A 22,013-nucleotide genomic window follows, 5' to 3' on the forward strand; every position below is an offset into this window, starting at 1 on the left:
GGTTTCTGGGTCCCAGCACACACAGCTGGGGTAGGGCCAGCCCTCACCCACCAGTATCCCCAAGTCCTTCTCCCAGAGCTGCTCTTGACCTGTTCATTCCCAGCCTGAATTGGTCCCGAGGATTGCCCCAACACAGATGTAGCTCCAGCACTTGGTCTTGTTAAACCTCATGAGAATCCCATGGGCCTGCTGCCCAATTTCTCTGTGGATAAAAATTACATTTTCAGTATAATTAATGTCTGGCTTGCTCTTGCTGCTTTACTGACAATTGTTTGCTCTAAAAGCACTGATCAAATGCTTAGACTTCTCAAATGCTCAGTTTAGTCATTGTCCCAGTATTCTCACTGTCCACAAGCCTTGCTTGCTCTGGGAGGAATGTGCGTTGTTTTTATGACTTTTACTTCAGTAATTATTTTTATAAATCTTTGCTTTCTTACTGCTTTCTTCAACACCTTAAGTTTCTTGTTGAGAAGACTTGAAACCATAATAGCAATTTGTATCAGTCCATTGATTGGCCGTCTCTACCAGCATACACCTATAAGTGAATGCTCGAGTGTTAAGAGTGCTTCTTTTTCCTCTCCTCTTTTTGATTCAGGCATATTGAGAAAAGAACCAGCACTAAGCAAATCTGTTTGACGATGCTCTACCCGAGTTTTTTAATATCCGGATGTGGCTTCAAACCACAGAATGAGATAGCACATCTCATTCCTGTGGTGTGACAGGGAATGTTGATAACTCCCACCAGGCATTTCTTATTTTATACTTTATGTAATGTGCTACCAGGAGTACTGAGTTCGGTGATATAAACTCCTGATAACATTTTGAAGTATCAGAGAATCTAAGGGGTTTTTTTTATCAGGCATGCCCTGTGTTTTTCTTCAAAACACCTGCTGCTGGTAGGAAGGTGAGCTGCAGCAAAAGAAATGTCCATGGGGGCTTGCCAGCAGTGCTCCAACAAGGCTCTGCACCTCCACACTACACTGCCTTCTGCTGTGCCACTGCCTGGCCTGAGGGCAGAGCTCTCCTTCTTGTTGCCCTGCATTTGGGAAGGTGCTTCAGTGAAAAAAAGCTCAAGTGAAATACCTACAGTGGTTCCTCTGTTCTTGCACTTATAAAATTCCACGTTCTTAGCTCTTGATGTTAACTGTTTTCCTTATGTTTTTTATTCCCTGTGACCTCTATGCTCAGGAAGGAGTCCCTGAAAGAGTGTGGTCTCTGTTGATAAACAGAAAAGAAAAAACAAACCCAACTGTTCTGTTAAAAGATGTTAGAGAAATGTATCATTAGTATTAGTGCTTCTTAAAAGCTAAATGTGAGTGTAAAGCAGGCAGACTGTGTTTTACTGCTGTGTACCCCTTGCTGGAGGTCTGGCAGTCAGAGCAGGTAGCCACAACCCCAGTCCTGGGGGACACCAGATACTTCTTTGTCTGGCAGGGGCAACGTGATGCAGTGGATAGGGCACTGTGTACAAGGGTAGATTTAGTCTTTTCTTTGTGCCCATTGAGTTGTGTCAAGTTCATTTAATTTCTTTGTGGTTTAGCTTTCCTTACAAGTTGTAAAATGGGAATGTTACCATCCCCTTCCTTCTTAAAGCTGTTCAAGTCATCCAGTGCTGCTGTAAAAATCAGTGCTGCTTCCTCTCATTCTCTTACTGATTAATATGGGAGCTGTGAGACATGCTACTCACATTCCAGAGCTTGCTATAGTACTTTCTTGTGGGATACTAGGTATTACTTGTTTCCCCTCTAATATTGGTGTTTTTCCAAAGTACAAGCAGAACATCTGCTATTGACATATTCGGTGTGTAACTTTCTTTGTTAAGAAGCTTGAATTGAGACCAGTGTTCGAGTGGAACACTTTCTATATAGTGACCTAGAAATTACACTTAATATCTTAACCACTATAATTCTTGTGCTCTTTTTATTTGAGAAGAGAGCTTTCTAATGAGTATTTGTCATCAGTTTAATGCTACAAGACTATCTTTTGGGGATTTCAGTGTGTAAACATTTCCTTAGTCACATTTCTCTCTGTATAGAGCCCTTGACTCCAAGGAAGAATTTTATTTGCAGAGAGAAATAAAGCAAAGGTTACCAATTGCAAGTTTTCTGTGTTTTTGTCGGGTAGCTCTTGATAGTATCTCTTAAATGTCTAATTGAGATACTGCTGCTTGAGGTAGAATTTATAGAAAGTCTAAAGAACTGTTCATCTTTTGGGAATACCTGTAGTGGGAATAACTGAGCAGGAGCAATGAGACTGTATACTTGAAGCAGATGAAATCGGTAGGTCAGTGTTTGGCTTTTACTAGCACTAATTGTGACATTCTCCTCGATACTTTATTTCAGATATCCTAAGTCCAATGGCCTGTATTCTTGCTCCTAGTTATTTGGATTCTGCATGATCTGTGTGTAGCAGTGGGAAGTCCAGTATCACATACCCAGCACCTTGTGTCCAGCTTCATGCTCGTGGACTCTACTGTTCTGTCCCTCAGACAGGTGGGGCTTCTCTTACTTGTTTTCCAGTCAGATCAGGTTCAGTTGTCATCTTCAGCTTGATTTCTTTTGAAGTCAATTATTTTCTCAGAATCCATCTTATTGTCGACCGTATCAAAAGGAGCAAGGAGTCTGATTTTCCATGTGTACAGGTAGTTTTGGCTTTCAAAGAACGTAGCAGCAATCTAGAGAATTGTGGAAAGGGAGTACCATTAAGGTAGTCAAAACATTGCTGGAGGCTGTCTGTGATACCAGCAAGCCCGTTAGTACTGTTTTGTTTTAAATCTAGCTTGATGCCTTTTAATCTTCTTGTTTGAGATAGTGAAATTCCTTTGGAATATAAAGGTGATGGCATTTTTTTGGACAAAATCAGGAACATCTGCTGGTGTCTTGTGAAGTGTGCTGTGTTGTTCTTCCTCGCAGTCCTTGACACTCTCTTGTTTGGTTAATGCTTTGCCATCTGTTAACTTGATGATATTGTAATGAGAAAGGAGTTTATTGGTGAATCTCTGACAGCATTAAAACATTGCTTTTGCATCCCTTTTCGCCTTAACATTTTCTAATGTATTTCTATTCTTCTGCTTTAAATTTTGCCAGGGTGGTTATTCTGTGTCTGCAGTCTCTCTGAAACTTGTACTCTGCTTTAAGCTCATTCTAGCAAGGACTGAGAAATGAGTTGTTGACTGTGTAGAACTTCAGTTGCTGAAGATTATGCTTGTCCAATTTTCTCCTTGTGCATGTGCTTTCCCTTATTTAAGTGAGGAAAAATGTGATGTAACTCATGCCATGACTTGCTGGCAGTAAGTGTGTGCATGCTGCAGTGCCACGTACAGGCACTACCTGCAGGATAATGTAGGCATTTAATTTGCTCAAGACAAAGTGATTTTGCCATAAAGTGGTGTTTTATATCTGTTACTCTGAATGTGAAAGTCAGGGTTGAATGGAAGAAGCAGAAAGCTTTACTGTGAAGTTCACTAGTTTTAGCCTTTCTGTCTCAGTGCATCAAGAATCATCCTCTCCTTATTTTGTGATACAAGCTTGGTATATTTTTCATGTATTTTAGGCAATAAAACTTGTAGAACCTATTAAGAGAGTACTGTACCCTGAACATTATTGTGTAGAAGTCTTTGTTATTGGTCTATTCTGTTACTGTTCCAACCGTGTTAATTCTAACTTCTAATTACTGCTGGTGAGAATATCACTTTCTGGTATTTACCAGGAGCTGTGGATCCAAAAGACAATAAGACTTGTGGATCTGTATTTTAATTGTAGGAGAGAGTCTTTAGCATGGAATGTTGCTTTGTGTCAGTACTTGCTGTCTTCTTCCCTGACATACTAGGAGTTCCTCAAAATGGTTGTTGACTGGTTATTTTGAGCTTCCTACTGCTCCTTTTAAAAAAAGACATTAAGTTAATACTGTTGGTTTTTGTTGGTTGGTTGGGAGTTTTTTGGTGGTGTTTTTGTTTGTTTATTTGGTTTTTTTTTGGCCTTTTTGGCCTTTTTTTTTTTCCTAAAGCCAGATACAGGTATTAGAAATTGTAGGTAATTCTCATTATTTGCCCTAATATACGTTCAGTGATAGCATGTGTGGTCAGCCATCTGGAATACTGCTTTGTTGTCTGTGCCACTTGATATTAAATTAATATTTCATTTTGCAGAAGAGCAGTTTCATCACATTGGTGCTTATTGTAGGCTACACCTATTGCTTTCTTTTATACGTAACAGTGGAGTAAGACACCCTTCTTCCATAATAGCTGCAAAACACAGACAAGGCCAGATGTGAGGACTTAAAGAATTCTCTGAAACCATTCAAATCGTAACAATAAGGGTGTATAATTTGTTTAATATTCATAGTGAACATACCATTTGGAATATTTTTTTCCCCACATGAGTATTTTACATTCTAGGCTATGCAGTAAGATAAGTAATCTTGAACTAGGAACTCCAACTGAAATGCTGAAGAAAAGCTAAATCAGACTACTTCAGGAAAAGCTGAATTTCATTTTAGAGCTGATGCACTGTAAAAACTGAAAACTGAAAATCTGTCCTAGAAGCATTGAAACATGAAAATACAAAGCAACCTTTAGGAATAACTGTTAAATATATTGAAGTTTGGACAAATGTTTAGATGCAAATGAAAGCATATATATGGATATCAGCAATTAGGCTGCAAATATATTAGCAGTTGGCTTAGATGCATTTCTTTCAGGAATAGCTATCAGCTGCTATAAATTCTGTTCACAGTTTTTCTTTGGCATTTGTGATGTAGATCCATCTCATTTTACCTCTCTTCTGAATACAGTTCTGAAAACTAGAACACTTTTTATCATGTTGGTATTACAAGGCTATTGCTCCAGAGTCCTTTAGCATACAAAGAAATGTTGCTTAATAGAATTCTTACAGTAATGTCACATTTGTACAGCTCTCTTAAGATTTGAATCCTGAGAGATGTTATGAATTCTTGTGCAATATAATGAACAACAGGTTTAAAATGTTTTTAGACAATGAGACTGAGTTTTTATTGGGTTTAAAGTGGAAATATAACATGGTTGATAAACTACTGCAAAGAAATTGTGATTTGAATTTTGTCCAAATATGTAAAAGCTTTAAAATAAATTTTTTGTGTATTTATAGATACACAGAGCTGTCATAGCTGTTCATCTTACTGATGGATAAACAGAGGAGTCAGTGTTATATTCCTATTTGAGGATCCCATCTAAGTGGAGGCAGTCCTAGTACTGTGGTCTGGGAAAATCTGAGGTGGTGTGATTTGGTGAAGCATGGTGGTTTTTCAACATGCCATCGTGTGCCACTGTGAATTTAGTTAAACCAAATGGAAAAGTTTATTCTAAACTTGGATTTTTTCACTAAGATGAATAACAGACTAGGATCTATGATTACTAGCTTTTAATACTATGCTCCCTTACACTTTTACTGGTGGTTTTTGTGTTTGATAAATGTGTTATCGTAAGGTATTAATTTACTCTTTGACTTAATGTTTCACACTGTATTTTTACAGTGAAGGTTTTGCTGCTGCTCCCCCACCTATTTTTTCCCATTGCTACCTCAGTAGAATTTTGTTTAAAATAAAGCTGTCACTTGTTATCATTGAAGGAGAATCTTCAATATTTGGTGCCTAAATAAAACCATAGCTGTTAAAATAAGGCAGTTTATCAGAATTCAGATCTTCTTAAAACATAGCTTCGCATCTTTAGGCCATCTTCAGCATTTCCCAGTCACTGTGAAAATCCTGAGAGTAAGAAACCAAGTAGGTGTTCTAGATGGGGTAGAAAAACATAGAAGAGAGATGAGTTTCATGGGAAACATCAGCAAAAAGTAAACAGCTTTAATGTTTAACTCAAAATAACTCAAGCTTTTTCACCGGAAATTGGGATGAATTGTAAGTGGTGAACTAGAGACAGTCTCTTGTTTAAGGGGTCCTTTGTGGCTGAAAATCAGAAAAATGAGGACCATATTCATGTAAATTAACATCAGTGCAGGACTCTTACATTTTCTTTCTGATGGCCATGTACTCTGAGATGCCAGATTTTTGCCTAGATGCTTGGCCATGCGTACATGGGCATGTTCCAGGAGTTTGGAGTTGTTTATTTCCATTTTAAAGTAAAATGATGACTCCTGTTATTCTGGAAGTTAACTATTGACAATTCTAAGTAACACTGGTATTTGCTTGGCTGGAGTTATAAAACAATAGGGAAAGGATATTGAGCCTTTTTAGGGCTGATGTGCATTATTCTCTGTGGGTTTTTCCAAGTTGTGTTGTCAGGGAATCTAAACAATTTTGCACACCCCAAGCCTCTGCCTGAAGCCTGTAAAAATTAGGTCATTGCTTCTGTTCACAAAAGGGTTGGGGTTTATTTTTGTATAGGTAAAGAGACATGATTCAGTAATATCTGGGATCATATCTTCCACTTGGGTTATCCTTCTGATTAATTTATGGCTTGCTGTGGGTTTTTTTTTTTGCATGTAGTCTCTGCAGTGATTAATCAGAATTCTGAAACTGGCAGCCCATAGCACTGTTACAAATGACAAAGCCAAACCTGAAAGTTGTAACCAGTTAAGTTACTCTAGCTTCTTGAGAGTCATTTGTAGAGAGAAGCACTCCTCATCCCTGGGAAGCGTCAGATGTACTTGAAATTATGATAACTGAATGTAACTTCTGATTTAGATTATGCCAGAGAGCATTTCATGGAAGATACCCTGTGACAATGGTGATCAGTGCTAGACTTTCGCATCTTTTGCATTCAAATTGGATAAAAGTAGGTACTGAGCCCTGTATCTGCTCAGGAACTCTGCACTGGTACTTTTTAGAGTAACTACCATGTTGTGCATAATTATCTTTCATTGAGCCCCACTAAACTGGGGAAAAAATGGAAGAGAGTAGAGAGACTATGGAGAGGTTCCACTGAGGATCACCGAATGATAGAATGGCCTGGGTTGGAAGGGACCTTCAAGATCATTAAGTTCCAAGCCCCCACCATGGGCAGGGACACCTTCCAGTGTCCCAGGTTGCTCACAGCCCCATCCAGCCTGACCTTGGACACTTCCAGGGATGGGGCAGCCACAGCTGCTCTGGGCAGCCTGTGCCAGGAACTCAGCACCCGCACAGGGAGGAATTTCTTCCCAGTATCCCATCTAGCCCTGCCCTCTGTCAGTTGGAAGCCATTCCCCCTTGTCCTGTCACTCCAGGCTCTTGTAAATAGACTTTCTCCATCTTTCTTGTTGATCCTTCAGGCACTGGAAGGCTGCAGTTAAGTCACCCCGAAGCTTCTCTGCAGGCCGAGCAATGCCAGCTCTCCCAGCCTTTCCTCCCAGCAGAGCTGCTCCATCCCTCTGCTCATGCTGCTGCCTCCTCTGGGCTCTGTGCAGCAGCTCCAGGTCCTTCCTGTGCTGGCCCCAGGGCTGGGGCAGCTCTGCAGGTGGGGTCTCACCTGGGTGGGGCTGAGGGGCAGAATTCCCTCCCTTGGCCTGCTTTTCTTGTTTTGATTCTCTTTCTCCCTGACCTTTGGTTGCTTTCTATACTGCTTTTCTATATCTGACAGCATAGAATTTTTTGGCTCTAATATAGACTTCATGTACACTTTTTCCTTGCACCTCTGTGCTTCTGCAACACAGTTGGTCTTAGCAGAAATCTTCCCAGTGGGAGAGGCAGCTTCATCTCTGGAGCATCATGGCTCTCGTGGGATGGTAGTTTGTGGGAAGTGTATATGAATTTATTTTTCCGTCTAGTCAGAGGTGCTAAATGACTGTATAAAAAAAGTGAGGCAGAGCTGTGAGTGCTTCAGAGAGGAGCTGAGAAGTCTGGCTCTCAACTTCATGCTAAAAGTCTTGCCGACTTTTGAGTGAGATAGCGAGAAGATAAGCAGGGAGGTACACATCTGGGAATCCTGGCAGCTTGTCATTAGGTGTGATGGAGTCAAAAGTATCTCAGAGATGACCTATTTTAACAGCTGAGGGAGAGGATGGAGGATTGTGAGAAACTGCTGTTCTCTTTCTCTTAGAGAAAAATTCCTCAGCCTTGAAAGAATGATGAGCTACTTTTGTTCCTCAAAAGAGTCATAGTGTACATAGAAAGAGATGTTGGAGGGATTAAAGCTGGAACGAATTAATATTAACCATAACCCAAGAATTAAATTCGCAGCAGTGTGCTGTAGGCTACACAATTGTAGGAGGCAACTAGCAACAACAAGAACAAAAAAGGAGTTGAGAAAGAACTTGTGAAAAGAAAGAAGTTTTCTTATTGGAGTGGTGGAAAATGAGACCTATTCTTACTTTAATTGCATTAAATGAAGTCAGTAAAATCCAGCACACTTGTGGGTATACTTTTATGAAATATTTACCTTAAACAGTTATTTGATTTAAACATTGCAGCTAATTATAAAAAGGTGCTTTGGATGTATTGCTCTAAAGAGCATATGTTACCATAAATTACCATTGGCCATACATTAGCTGGTTTTACAGTTGGGATTCTTCTGATACCAGATGAATTGGTTAAAACTGTGAAAGAGAACAGAACTGGAAGGTGCTAAATCTGTTCATCATGTTTCTGGATTATAAAAATACTTCAGTGTGTGAGGAATGAAGGAAGAATAAAGAGATACCTGTAGGAGAAACAGAGTACCCAAAAGTTGGAGGTGAGGGAACTGTAATATAGAGGGTATATAAAGATAAGAGGGTATAGTGGAGTTTTTTAAATTGTGTGCGAAATAAGCCAGGGAGAAAAGATAAATGATAATTGCTTTGAAATCTCCGTCACTGATAGGAACAGTCTACAGAAGGAGTATTGCAAAAGGGAACACATAATGAGATAGTTTTGTGTTACTTTTGAGTAGTATTTTCACAGATAATAAATTTTTTAAAATCTGTGATTTACTACTTGAGAACACCATAAACAGTTTCATGTTGTGGTTCATGTCACAGCCCAGTACTGTTTGGAGCATGAAGAAATGTAAATGGTAAAGGAGCACACAAGATTGAAAAAACTGACATAAGGCAGTGCTCCAGCCTCTTGGTACTGCCAGCAGCTCTGGCACGTGCCTTTGGTGTGGAGCAGCTCCTCAAGGTGCTGAGCTGTTTGTCCCACCACTTCTGCTGATCCTCACTGCAAGCTTAGAAATGCTCTTTGGCCTCCAGCCTCATTTATTCTTTCCCCTGATGGTCTTGTGCTCTTGTTGTGTAATGTTTACATAGTTGGAGCTTTGATCCTGCATGCACCTCCTGCTCTCCTGCTGTTGCTCAGGAAGCAAAATACCTGGGATCCCCCAGACTCGAGCACTTTCCAGCCATGTTTTTTTTCCTCCTGTTTTCTTCACTCTGTGGAATGACGTAAACTGCGTGATTTTTTTTTTCCTTTTTTTTTTCTTTTCTAAAATTTTTTTTTCAATTATTATTATTTCGAGATAACATTTTCAGGATTACAGAGGTTGTATTTATTTCAGTTTTGGGAAGATGGAGATTATAAACAGAGACTGAAGTCTTCTGAATAACTGGCTGCTACCATATGGTCAAGGAATGAGCAACAGTACAGGCACTGGTACAGAAGCCAGCGGGAGAGCCCTGGAAGGACAGACTGCATGCAGATCCTTCACGTTCTTCTTGCCTTTAGAAAAATGTATGGCTGGATATCAGGAGAAAAGAGTAGAAGAGATTTAGTTTTGGACATGAACATGTAAAGTTGCCTATTACCGCAGGCCTGGGCCCTAGGGTATATCACCGTGTCCCGCAGCCATAGGGAGGAGGAGGAGAGAAGATCCAGCAGGCAGGAATTGTGCAGCAAGATTTATTCATTTAATTATTTTACAAACTCTTTTATAGACTTTTTTCTTCATAGTCTAATTGGACAAAGGACCAGCCACCCCTTGGGGGTGATTGGCCAAAATCCTAAAACATCCATTGTCAAAATATTTTTCTACTGTACCATAAACAAGACTTTTCAAGGTTGCAGGTGGCTTGGTTGTTTACATTCGCTGCTACCTCTTCTGTGAGAGAGAAAAGTGTCTCAAGGACTTAGAAAATAGCAAGAAAATCCTTGCTAGCAGCATTTTTGTATCTACAGTTGCTCACTCTGTTGGGTTAGAGGAGTGGATCTCTGGTGTCCTGAGGAATAGAGGCAGCAGAGCTCGTGTCTTAATAGCTCTCAGTCTGCTAGAGCAGTTCCCAGGGTAAAAAATGAATGTTTTATTCATTCTTTGAATGTAACATAGGGCAGACTGGTCTTTTGTTATTTCCACATACTTCCAAAGTTTGTTGAATTGAAAAGTTGTGTATAAATGACATGGCAAAAGTCCTTAACAAAACTGTCTTGCATAAAATGGGAAAAAACCACTTTCGTTCAGAGGAGACCGTGCAGTCTAAGCATGGACTGGATTAAAACACACTGATTTTTGTAGTCATGGCAACTTTCTGTGTAATCTCCTATTTTGAGAAATAGAGTCAAAGATAAGATTATTAAAACATTCCTCATATCTGATTCTATTGTTGTGATAGTAAAGAGTATTATTTCTTTGTCTGTGGCCTTATTAAATATAACAGCAAAGCTAAACGCAAATGTTTCTTTTTGTTGTTTTCCAAAGGATTCATCCCCCTGAATTCTTCAAGAACAAATATGCTGTGGATGAAGTCCACTATGTGACCGAGGTGAGTTGTCTGTGCTTCTGATTACCTTTTTCTGTGAATACAAAATCAGTGAGTGGCAATGACTTTGCATAATTTTAGTCCTCTTCTTACTGGATGTCTCCTGACTTGGGATCTTCTCTTCCTTTCCTGTTACTGGAAAATGCCCTTTTATCTTACAAAGCACTTTTAAGTTTTTTTAAAGGCTTCTCTTTTGATCTGAACACAGTTCTTAATCCAAAGGCAGTCTCATAAACATGTTCTGTGCATGATGAGACCTGTTAGTTTGTGGCTTTATCCAAATGAAACGTCACTAAATAAATTTTTTGCCATGCCTTGGAGATTTGAGGAGATTGCTGTCAAGGAGGTTGCATGTCCTAGCTCTGTCTTGGGAGCCTTCGTTCATTTTATGCCTCCAAAAAGCTGTTGGGAAAGGCTGCCTGCCTCACTCTTGTTTTCTGTAGAATCATCTTATTACTTGAATAAGCAAATATATTCACATTTCTAGATGCTAGTGTGCCTTGCTTAGTTGGGTTTCTGATTTAATTTCTGAGCAGATGTTTGTACACTTGTGCACCTGGCCAGCGATTGTTTCTTTGGTAGGAAGGCTCAGCAGGTGAGGACAGTATTCCTGCCAAGCTCTGTGTGTGACTTTCATGGAGAGCAGCTTGAAGAAGACTCCTCTGATTCTTCTGCTCCTGTAGAACACTGACTCTCTAGACCAAAAGTTTTGCTCTCATCAGCTGTGAGGAGGTTTCATTTAATTTTCATAATGAGTCCAGCTACAAAATGAAGTTTGATCTTTATGTCAGAAGCTGGGACTGGAGGGAGCTATGGAGAGGTTGACTTTTGCCATGTGTGAGTTGGAGTCACGTAGTGTTCAGGTGCTCCAGTGCTCATCTGTCAGATGGTGAAAATTGCAAGTGGAAATACATGTTTTATTTTTAAAAATCACACTTTAAAAATCACATTCACCTTTAGTAGTTTTGGGTCACTTTCTGCAACAGTTATCTTTATTGCAGTTCTATTCTCTTCTTCTTTACTGCTTAAAAACTTCATTGATGAGAAAAAGAGCTCTTTATGTGGACCAGTAAATAAATTAAAAAATGAAGGCTGCTTTTGACCTGGACTGCATGTATTGAAGTGAGAAGCTGTTGAAGCTTGCAACGTAACTGTTCAGCTCTCTTCTATAACTTTTGCCTTGTTTGCCAAGGAGTTGGTTTTCCACCATCAGGACATCCAGGGCCTTTTTTATAGAACAGCTTTATGTCAATGAATGACCAACGTGTGTGTGTAATCCTGATACTTCATGAGATTAAGATATGAAAAAAAGGGTGGAATTGGTATTTTTGAACTTCACTGCCGTATACTTTCTTTTGTTAATATTAGCAGTAGCTATTAAGGTGGTTTAAAGTTGATAGAATTGTGCTCCATGAAGCTGTGTCATGTGTTCATTGCCTCAAGGTATGTGTAATTCAGCACTCACCCCTCTGCAACTGCTCTGAAAGCCCAGCACTCTACAAGCCCAGTGATTTTGTTCTTAGTTTGTGAATGTTTGAAGGAGGCTGAAGGAGCCTAATAAAAGGATTAGTCAGTAGAAGTGACCCAGTGACAGTAACAGTAAATACTCTTTGCTAAGCATTTAACACATTGTAATGTTACAATACTAATGTAAATTTTATATGTGCAGGATAGAGTACCCTGGTGTTCCTTCTTTCTGTGTGACATTACAATTTTTTGGCTCCTATGTTGTGTCTTCCTAATGATGACAGTAGACATGAGTTATGGTTGGTATTTATGTCTTTAAAGGACACCATCAACTTGATCACTGCATTTCTGTCAATATTTTGTATTCTACTGTCTCTTGTTGTATGTTTCAAGTAATACTACAATATCTGAAAGGTATCAGAGGAACATTTTTGTCTTTGCAGCTCATTTACTTTATATACAGTGAATATTGATGAAATTGATATCAATGTGGTTATGAGGAAGAAAAAAAAGACAAATAACAGTAATCTAACACCTCTTTTTAGATATCCAGTGTCTTGGCTTTGAAGAAACCTGCTGTACTTCTCACTTTGGTAAGTCATATTCTGAAATTTCTTCAATAAGGATACCAGTTTATGCAGCATTTCTTTGCACTGTCATTCTCTGTTTTTTCCTCCCCATATTACACCAAATTTGAAGTCACCTATGTATAAAAATCTAGTCTTCTAGATTTTAAGATTTGTAGCCTGTGGCCTCATCCAGTCTGCATTCTGTCTGCCAAAAGCTGTACTGGTTTTCTGGTAAAACATGACAAGCCCATTGACTATGATGGCCTCCACCCTATCTACCCTGACTTCAAACTCCTTTTTCCTTTTATGCTATTCTGGTCATGTCATGAGCATGTTTGGGCTTTTCTGTGGGAATCCCACAAGGATTCAGGGAATATTTTTTCTGCACAGAGTGGTTTAGTAAGAACAGCTTGTGGGAGGAGCGAGGCAGTATCAAATGCCTGCTAAATATTTTGCATGGTGCTTGCTTATTTCTTTGGAAGAAGGATGAACGAATGGAGGTGAAGACTGTGAGTTTCTCCTTCCCCATCACCTCTCTCCCAGCTGCTCCCCTGCTTTACAGGTGTTCTGTAAACTCTCACTAGCTGTTTTATTGTCTCCAATCTGTATAGAAATTCTTTGCTGACTCTGAGATTTCCCTTACAGCAAATGCAGTGGCAGCTCCTGGATTTCTTGTTTTCCTATGATAGAGACCAGGCAGAAATCTTAACAAAAAAAGGTCCCTCTTCAGGAAGTTACATGGCCTCAGATCTGAATTCTTTATCCACTAAGAACAGAGGCCCTAAAGAGTTTTCAGTCTTTCTTTCGTTTATATTTGTATACACACATATACACTTAAAAGATGCCCCTATGGCTTAACTTCATGTTCTTTAAGAGAAATGAGGGAAATGGAATGTTTGACCATCTTGTGCTTCTTACTGTGCATTTCTTCACATGGAGTTGTTGGGTAGTTATCACTCTGGGAGTATCCTGTTGTAATCAGGAATTTTCACATAATTTTTGGCTGAGAGGAGGGTGCTGTGGTGCTTTCACATTCCTCCCACTGCCATGAAGAAGTGTTCAGAGAAGGGAAGAGCACTTCTCTGTCTGCTGCTGAATGGAAACCTGGTCCTCTCCTCCTCTGGTCTTGTTCCAGATACAGAACTGTAATGCTGCTCTGCAGGGTTCCCCAGACTCATGTCAGAAGTGTTCATCTGCTGTGTGGCAGCCAAAATACTCTTGCTTATGCTCCTTGCTTGAATGGAAAGCTGTAGGGGAGCAGCAAGCAAATTTAAATAGTAACATTGCCGGGCAGGGCACAATAATTTATTTTAATATTAAATTACTTTAGAAGAAAACTTGCCTATTTTTCATTCTCTTGCCCTGTATAGTTATTTTATAGGTCTCACATCTCCCTCTCAAGACATAAGGGCATTAGAAATGGAAGTTTGTCTTTTTCTTAAGCAGCACATCCTGACCTGAGTTCTGTGCTGGTCTCCTATGGAACTGATTATTTCTTATACTGGACTGTGTTTGAACAAACAGTTGGGGGTTTTTTATTTATAGTGATTCAGGTAAACTTATGTGTAAGTTTTCCCAAATACTTACTGCAATCAAGTTCTCCCCATGATTTAAATTTTAAATACCCGTGTTTGGCTCAGAGTCATAGTATTTTTAATCTTTTTCCTCCCAGCGTGGTGTTAATACTGATAGTGGAAATGTCTCCAAAGAAGCTTCCTTTGAGGGGATCAGCCAGTAAGTGACACGGCTTTTTTGTACATTAATTGTTACACAGTTATGTTGAATTCATTTTATATTTTAAATTATCTTTTTTTCTTAGTGGCAGAATGTTGAATGGCAGATCAGATGCCAAACATTTTATTTCCATAGAAATTTTGATACATGTTTCTAATGACTTGAAATACAGTTGGTTTTTTTTTTTTCTGAAATCTCTTTTGCATCTAAATTAATCCAAATTATCTCTTGGTCTGTGTTTACTGTAGCTATTTAAAACCAAATAGACCCGTCCTCATACATCCATTTCCACTTTGGGGATTGGAATATTTGATTTTCAGATTGCAGAAAAATTAATCCTTAAGAGTAGCCTCTTTCTCTTACTGATTTCCCTGCACATTATTAATCTAGATATTAGGGTCTCTGGTATGCACAGTCTTCTGAAAAAATGTTACATTACAGGTGTAAAATAAAATCACAAATCACAAAAAAAGGAATAATCATTCCTCTGTCTAGATGTGATCTTTTAGTGTCCCTTAATGCTGTCTTTTTATGAAGTTTGGCTACTAGTGGGGTGAAAATGTCTTCCTGTGTGCAGTATTTTGAAAGTGCAGTAATTAGAAATACATCACAGCTTGCTCTGGGATGTAAGGATGGTGGCCTCAATTTTTAATGAAATACAACTATCTGTTCTGTATGATATCTTTAAAAGGAGATAATTTTCTGTTTTAGCTCAAGTGTATGGCAAAAAAGAAATATACCCCCCTTATTAAAAAGTGTGTTAAAATAAGCAGTTGTGCTGAGATGTTGAGGCCTTTTTTTATGATCGTTGACTCCAGTCACCCCACTATATTTTTCTCCATTGTCCTCTGTTGTTGGGGTCCCTCCCCTGCCGTGTAGCCCTGGGAGAGGGGCCCTGAGGGCACAGACACGGGGTTTCCCTGCCCCTGCTCAGCCTCGTTCCCATTGGTTGGTTTGTGTTCCCTGCGCGGGCAGAAGGACCCTTGGTCCCGTGACTGGGACAGTTCCTCAGCAGAGCCCCGGCCATGCGGCTGGAGAAATAAACATCTCTCTGAAACAGCTAGCAAGAATCTGTCTGTCCGTATATATTTCCTTTCCACGGGACTCCTGGTTTGATATATGCGTGTTGCAGGATCCCCACTGCAACAAATGGTGGAGATTTGTGAGCAGAACGATCCCCGATCCCTAAGCGACTGATTTGTGTGAGTAAACCCTGGAAACTTTGGATTCCTCTTCTTGGTTTTGCTTTGCTATTCCATATCTAAACTATGGAGGAACCGTGGGAAGACTCTTGGCTCTCAGAGCCGCATATGGACATTTATCTTAAACTTAAAATGATTCTTGAACAACGATTTGTAAATTTTAGCTTGATTCAAGCTCAAAAAGAACTGAAACACTTCCTGGCATGGTTGTTTAAGAACTTTTTCTATGTTTCTTGGGATTTAATTCTTACCAAGGGCTTTTGGAAAACCGTTTGGACACAGTTAATATTGGAGTCAAAATATATGCCGATGGAAGAATATTTTCGTGAATATTATTTAGTTACTGAGACTGTTGAGCAATGTCAGCTGTGTCCTGGTGAAGGGAAGCGTGGCGCAGGGACCGTGCGGCCCAGGCCACGTGCACCGAGCGCTCTGCGAGCAGCAGCGAGGCAGTTCCCGCGCGCGGGCGGAGCCACGCGAGCCGCAGTGTCCGCAGCAGAGCGAGGAGCAGCGGGACCCGGCAGTGCCCGAATGGCCCCGTGCAGCGCGTGGTGGAGCGAGCCCCGTGAACGCCCGGCCGAGAGGGGCGGCACGCGGGCGGTGGCTGGCGGCGATGGCGGTGGAACGGAGCCGCGCCCAGCCGAGACGCGCGCTGGAGCGGAGCGCGGGGGAGTCATCGCTCGGGGGCCCGGCCGAGACGTGGGTGCAGCGCCCGGCATCGGCAGCGAAGCTGCGACCAGAGGAGGCGACGCACGGAGAACTGAGCGGCACGGCCCGGCCCGGCCCGCACGGCCCCGAACGCGACCCCGGGAAGAGCGCGCAGGCACCAGCAGCCCCGAGAATTCCAACACGGGAGCGACCGAAGGAGAGAGCAAAGACGCAGCGAGACAGAAAACAGCAGCCACTCGGAAAAAGGAAAAGATCATAGCAACTAAGACCTTAGGGATAGTAAAATGGTATAATGTTAAGCAAAATTATGGTTTTATAACAAGGTGTGACAACCAGCAAGACATATTCGTGCATAGAACTGCTATTAAAAAGAATAACCCTGAAAAATGCATCCCAAGCTTGGGAGATGGAGAGGTGGTGGAATTTAATATTGTACTAGGGAGAAAAGGGTTACAAGCATCGCAGGTCGCTGGGCCTGATGGTGTTCCTGTAAAAGGCAGTATATATGCAAAAAATCGTAGTCATGTTAGACAGTATCTCCATTGTAAGCCCCCCCTACAGTTTCCCTTTCCTAATCCCACCTTTCCCTTTTACCCTATATCCTATTACCCCCAGTGTACTCCCAATCCGTTTTTTCATCCATGGTTTCCCTCACAAAACCATGCTTTTGCCAATTGTTTCCCCAAAAATCCCTTTCCAATGCCGAGTGGGGGATGAAAAGGGGGAGGGAAGAAGTTAAACCCTCTCCTGCCTCAGTTTCCCCACAAAGCATGCTCAGAGAATTCTGTCTCCCTTCTGTCAGCCCTAAGATGTTCCAGAGAATCTGTTTGGACATTTAAAGACTCAGGAGGGTGGCTTGTTTTGTTTTGAAACTGTTCTTGTTATGTTTATCCAGTTGTTTTCATTCTCCTTTTATTAAAATAAAACGGGTGAGGTGTTGGGGTCCCTCCCCTGCCGTGTAGCCCTGGGAGAGGGGCCCTGAGGGCACAGGCACGGGCTTCCCTGTCCCTGCTCAGCCTCGTTCCCATTGGTTGGTTTGTGTTCCCTGCGCGGGCAGAAGGACCCTTGGTCCCGTGACTGGAACAGTTCCTCAGCAGAGCCCCGGCCATGCGGCTGGAGAAATAAACATCTCTCTGAAACAGCTAGCAAGAATCTGTCTGTCCGTATATATTTCCTTTCCACGGGACTCCTGGTTTGATATATGCGTGTTGCAGGATCCCCACTGCAACACTCTGTCAACAGCATGTTCATTCTACAGTGAAGATGGTAATGCACAGAATTTGCTGCAAGTCTGGGTGCTCGTTTGTATAGTCTGAGCATGCTTTCTGCTGGGATCTTGACATTTTGTGTCAAGTGATCTGAAATCTGGAATCTGATTTCATAATTACTTCGTTTCCCCCTCTGTATCCTAAATGGGAACTTAATGATTCTGTCGGGGATGTTGGGAACAAGGTGCCAGGCATTTAGACAGCTTTTGCTGCCCACTGACTTAAGTATGAAGTATTATAGAATACATGCAAGTCACTTTTAATGAGTGTTTGGTGTCCTTTCTGCTGTTACAACCAGTGTGAGTTCTGTTGCTTTGTCCAAGTAGTTAGTCATCTTATGCTCTCTGCATTCAAGTGGACTCCCCACTGCCTGTGTGGAGCAATATCTCCTGTTTTATCCGATATACCTCCACATGAAATATAAACAGGTATTAACTTCATCAGCAGTTCTGTATTGGAATGATGTACAAAAGTCAGTTTGAACCACCAAAACCCCCTTTTTTACCCTGAATTTCACTAAACTCTGTTTAAAGAGTTCAATTAGTAGCCCGCTCACTAGTCAACATTAAGCTAGGAAGCCACTCCATTTAGCACTTCGTTTGAGATTTTAATAGAGCATTTCCTACAACACTTAATGATATTGAAGCATTGGCTTCTCAGTGGTAAATATGTTGTCCATGTGCTCCAGAGGGAGTGCTTCTCCATTCCTAGCAGGGATTTCCAGCTGTTAGGAGATATTTCTCTTTTGAGACTTGGCACATGCTCATCCCTCTCCACCCCTAAGCACTAGGTCATTCATTTTGCTGCCTTTGATGGGTCTGGTTGGTGCCTTCCCCTCCCAAGCTCACAGTATGGAAGAGCATGCATTGGTTTTGGTTTTGGATCAACTCCCCTCTTCTGACAGATACTGTGCCTTCCTTTGATCTCCCTGATTCTGTTTGTGTCTTCTCCCGGGCTGTGGTGGCTCTGGTGAGCTCGTGCTTGGTCCATGTGCCAGGGGTAGTTGGTGGTCTGGAGGACGGGGCGAGCTTCATTTTAAGCTCTGCTCAGAATTTTGTAACGCTCTGTGTAAGCCAGTCCATTTTATGTTTGTTATCATTACAGACCCAAACCAATTTCAACATTCCTGCTTTCCTGCTTGTCTACCTCTCCTGTAGCAAATGTTTCCTTTATAGAAAGATGTATTTCAGATGTATTGATTGTTTCCCAGAGGATTACACTCACAGAGTTTATACCCAACAATGTGCTCCTTCAAACTGTGCTCCCTCCTGCCTGCCTGTGACTGTGCCTTGCTGGCTCTCTCAGTTCTTGGCTCAGCTGGGCTCTACCCTGGCCATGATGCTCTATTTTATGCCTGATCTCCTGTTTGTTTTGTTTTCTGGCTACCTGGCCAAGATCTATTTTCTTGCTAGGACCCTTTTGTGTTTCTCCTGCTCCCATATGTCTTTTTTCTCCTATGTGGACCTGGCCCAGTGGGGGGTGGGGGCCGTGGGAGGTGTTTCATGATGGATAATAATGAAAATAATGTCTAATTTCCTGAAAAGGTGAATCTCACTCTCTTTTCAGGCTGTTCATCTGCTTCTATCAGAAGCTGTATTTTTCTTGCCCTAGTGATGTTGCTTCCCTGCCTTATTTTTTGAACCTTCTGAACTTCTTGTGGAACATTATTATCTAAGTTATTTGGTTAATTTTTCTACTGTCATAAATAGTCATTTGAGACAAAATGACTACTGTGGTCGTGGGTTATTTCTGTGCCCAGAAGATCACCCTGAAGTTATTTTTGTCATGCTAGCAATAGCCAAGCTTGATTCTATCCTGGTAGTATAGAGCCTATACTGGTGAATTATTTAATGGTTTCCATTAGTTTATGGATAGCTCTCTCATACAGCAAAGGATGTTGTCCTTAAGAAAAGCTGGTCTGTTGCTGCAGGCTGTGGGAACGGAGGCCAGGGGTACACAGAAAGCTGCCCTGCTCAGCAGAGGGTGGTACTGGGGGTCAGTGGGGGATCAGCCCTGGGACAGGGGCTTGAGACAGGAGACCTGGACTGTTTCCTGATGCTGCTCCTGGTGACTCCCCTCAGGTCAGTTCTGTTTGCAGCTCTTCAGAATCCTGCAGAAGTGGATTTCTCACTTGCCCCAGAAGGCTTAAGTGTAGAAGGCAGATTTCTAAAGTAGTTCTAGTGCTTTCTTTTCTGGAAATACATATTTCTATTTACTAATAGAGGCCGGTTCTGTGTTTGCAGGTCTTTTTCATAATTCATGGATCCATCTTTCAGGCTGGAAAATGTGCAGGATTTTAAAAAATCTATTTATGTCGGTTATGTAGCCCTTGTAAAAATGCTTTGAGAGGGTATGACTCACCATATAGAAAATGGATTTTGAACCTGTAGGGTTGAACAGTAATGTGCCATATACTTTAAAACACTTGAATAAATCTTTGCTCACTGTATTGGCAGGGTTTTTTTCATCCTCAGAGTCAATTGAAGTAAATGATGGACAGTTTAAGCAATGTACCTAATGTTTAAAGTTTGGCAGTGAATTCCTTTTTTCATATTGCATAGCCAAATCAGTTCATTAGGACAAAGACTCTCCATGTTGAAGAAGAGGAGAAAATTCTAACATTGTGTATGGATATGTTTTAGATTTTTATCGCTGTAGACACACAGTGTATTCATTAAACTGACAAAAAGAGGTCTCATTATACAGTGCTTTTATATGGGAGGTGTAGATTTTCTAGGGTTTTTTTAACTAATGAATTTGTCTTGCATGTGAAAGGACAATGGAGTATGAAATCAATTTGGACATGCCTTAAAGTGTAGTATTTCTTAGTTCTGCGTTGATTAAATGGAAGCATTAATATGTACAGATTGCAACTGTAGCAAATGCCAATTTGTTTTCTTCCTCAAGACCACATATCTTATCATCTAAGTATTGTCAGTTTCCAAATTGCAGTAAAATGTAGAATTAGATTGTGCTGCCTAATCCTCTTAACATTAGGGTAGTACTTGTTTTGTTGTTTGCTGTCTAGTGAGATCAAAACTTTGCTGGGAGGCCACAGTTGGGGGATTTTTTGTAGGGGTTTGTGCACAAATTACAAGAATTAAACACCATTTGTATACTCATACTGTTGATGGTGAAAAGCTCTTACTGTTGAGGTTAACCAGTAACTTTTAGGATGTGGTTGGTTTGTTCAGCTGCATTGTTGGTAAATGTCCTGGTTCTGGCCAGGACAGGGTTAATTTTTTGCAGCGGCTGGGAGGGGGCATGGCCAGGACCCAGACGTTGTTCTGTACCAGCTCATGTCAGTGCTGGGAGAAAGAACTCCCTCTTGTTTTGGAGAAGGGCGTTCCTTCCTCCAGAGAAATGTGGTGGGCAGAATGGTCCCATTCGGTATTTTGTTTATTGTCAAGGGCTTGTCCATGTAAATCTTTTCTTTGCTACTTTGACTTACACCTTTTGTATACCTTATTTTGTTGCTGTTTCTGTTCATTTTCTTATCTCATTGCTGTTTCCAGAAAATTATTCTTGTCTCAACCCATGATCTTTGCCTTTTGTACTTCCACTTGGAGGGGGAGAGGAAGAAAGTGGCGCTGTGGTTCTAGTGGGAACACTAAAGAAAGAAAACAGGACTACTTTTGAAGGACTGTTCTGCTCCAAAGACTTGAAAGTTCACCACTGAACAGCTACAGGACCCTGTTAAAGTGATAAAATCTGTGATGGAAAAAATGCTGTGGCCGTTCCAGAGAGACACAAAGTTATGCAACATGATGGGCTCTGGCTATGATTTATCAGACCCTGCTGGTCACTAGATAGATCACTAGACAGCACCCTCAGGGGGAGGAGGAGGAAAGCAGAGCAACAGGCAACTGCAGCTGAGCTGGAGGAACAACCCGTGCCAGGAGCAGTTGCACCTGTACAGAAAAAGAAATCCAAGACAATCCATTTGCTTAGTGAGGGATGAAGAGGAAGCAGGGCTCTCAGAACAGGAGGAAGAGGCAGGGCCAGAGATAATCACCCGATCCCTATCCGCAGGTGAGCTGGGAGGTGTGCAGAAAGATTTCAGCTGCAGCTGGGAGAGCCCCTGGTGACCCAGCAGTTCCAGTGCTGGGATATCGTGGCTCATGATATGGAATCAAGGAGTGAAGCCAAGTAGCTGAGATCCCTGTCCCAGGATGTGGGATTCACCAGGGGATTAGAAAAAGAACAGAAACTCAGCCTCTGGAGTCAACTCCTGTCAAGCATGAGGGAAAGGTATTCTCTCAAGGATGGTCTAATAGTGCAGAGAGACAAGCAGAACACCATGGAGCAAGGTGCACCTGAGAGAATTAGCTGTGCTGGAGGTACTCTGTATAAATAATGAGCAGTCCCCCAGATGACATCCAGTGTACACAACCATGTGGCAGAAGTTGCCATAGAGCATGCCATTGCTGTGTGCCAGCTCACTGGCAGTGAGGTCATGAAATA

At 41.4% G+C, this 22,013-nt stretch overlaps 1 protein-coding gene across 3 annotated transcripts in view; it reads left to right on the forward strand.

The window, feature by feature from the left end:
- Nucleotides 1–22,013, forward strand: part of PEPD (peptidase D) — a 154,049-nt gene that overhangs the window by 13,610 nt on the left and 118,426 nt on the right. For all 3 annotated transcript variants that reach the window (XM_048316318.1, XM_048316317.1, XM_048316319.1), the window contains 3 exons: nucleotides 10,580–10,643; nucleotides 12,653–12,700; nucleotides 14,349–14,410. In XM_048316318.1, the coding sequence (XP_048172275.1) occupies nucleotides 10,580–10,643; nucleotides 12,653–12,700; nucleotides 14,349–14,410 (174 nt within the window). The remainder of the gene's footprint in view (nucleotides 1–10,579; nucleotides 10,644–12,652; nucleotides 12,701–14,348; nucleotides 14,411–22,013) is intronic.

Source organism: Corvus hawaiiensis, chromosome 12, assembly GCF_020740725.1.
Source record: "Corvus hawaiiensis isolate bCorHaw1 chromosome 12, bCorHaw1.pri.cur, whole genome shotgun sequence".
Classification (NCBI taxonomy): Eukaryota; Metazoa; Chordata; class Aves; order Passeriformes; family Corvidae; genus Corvus; species Corvus hawaiiensis.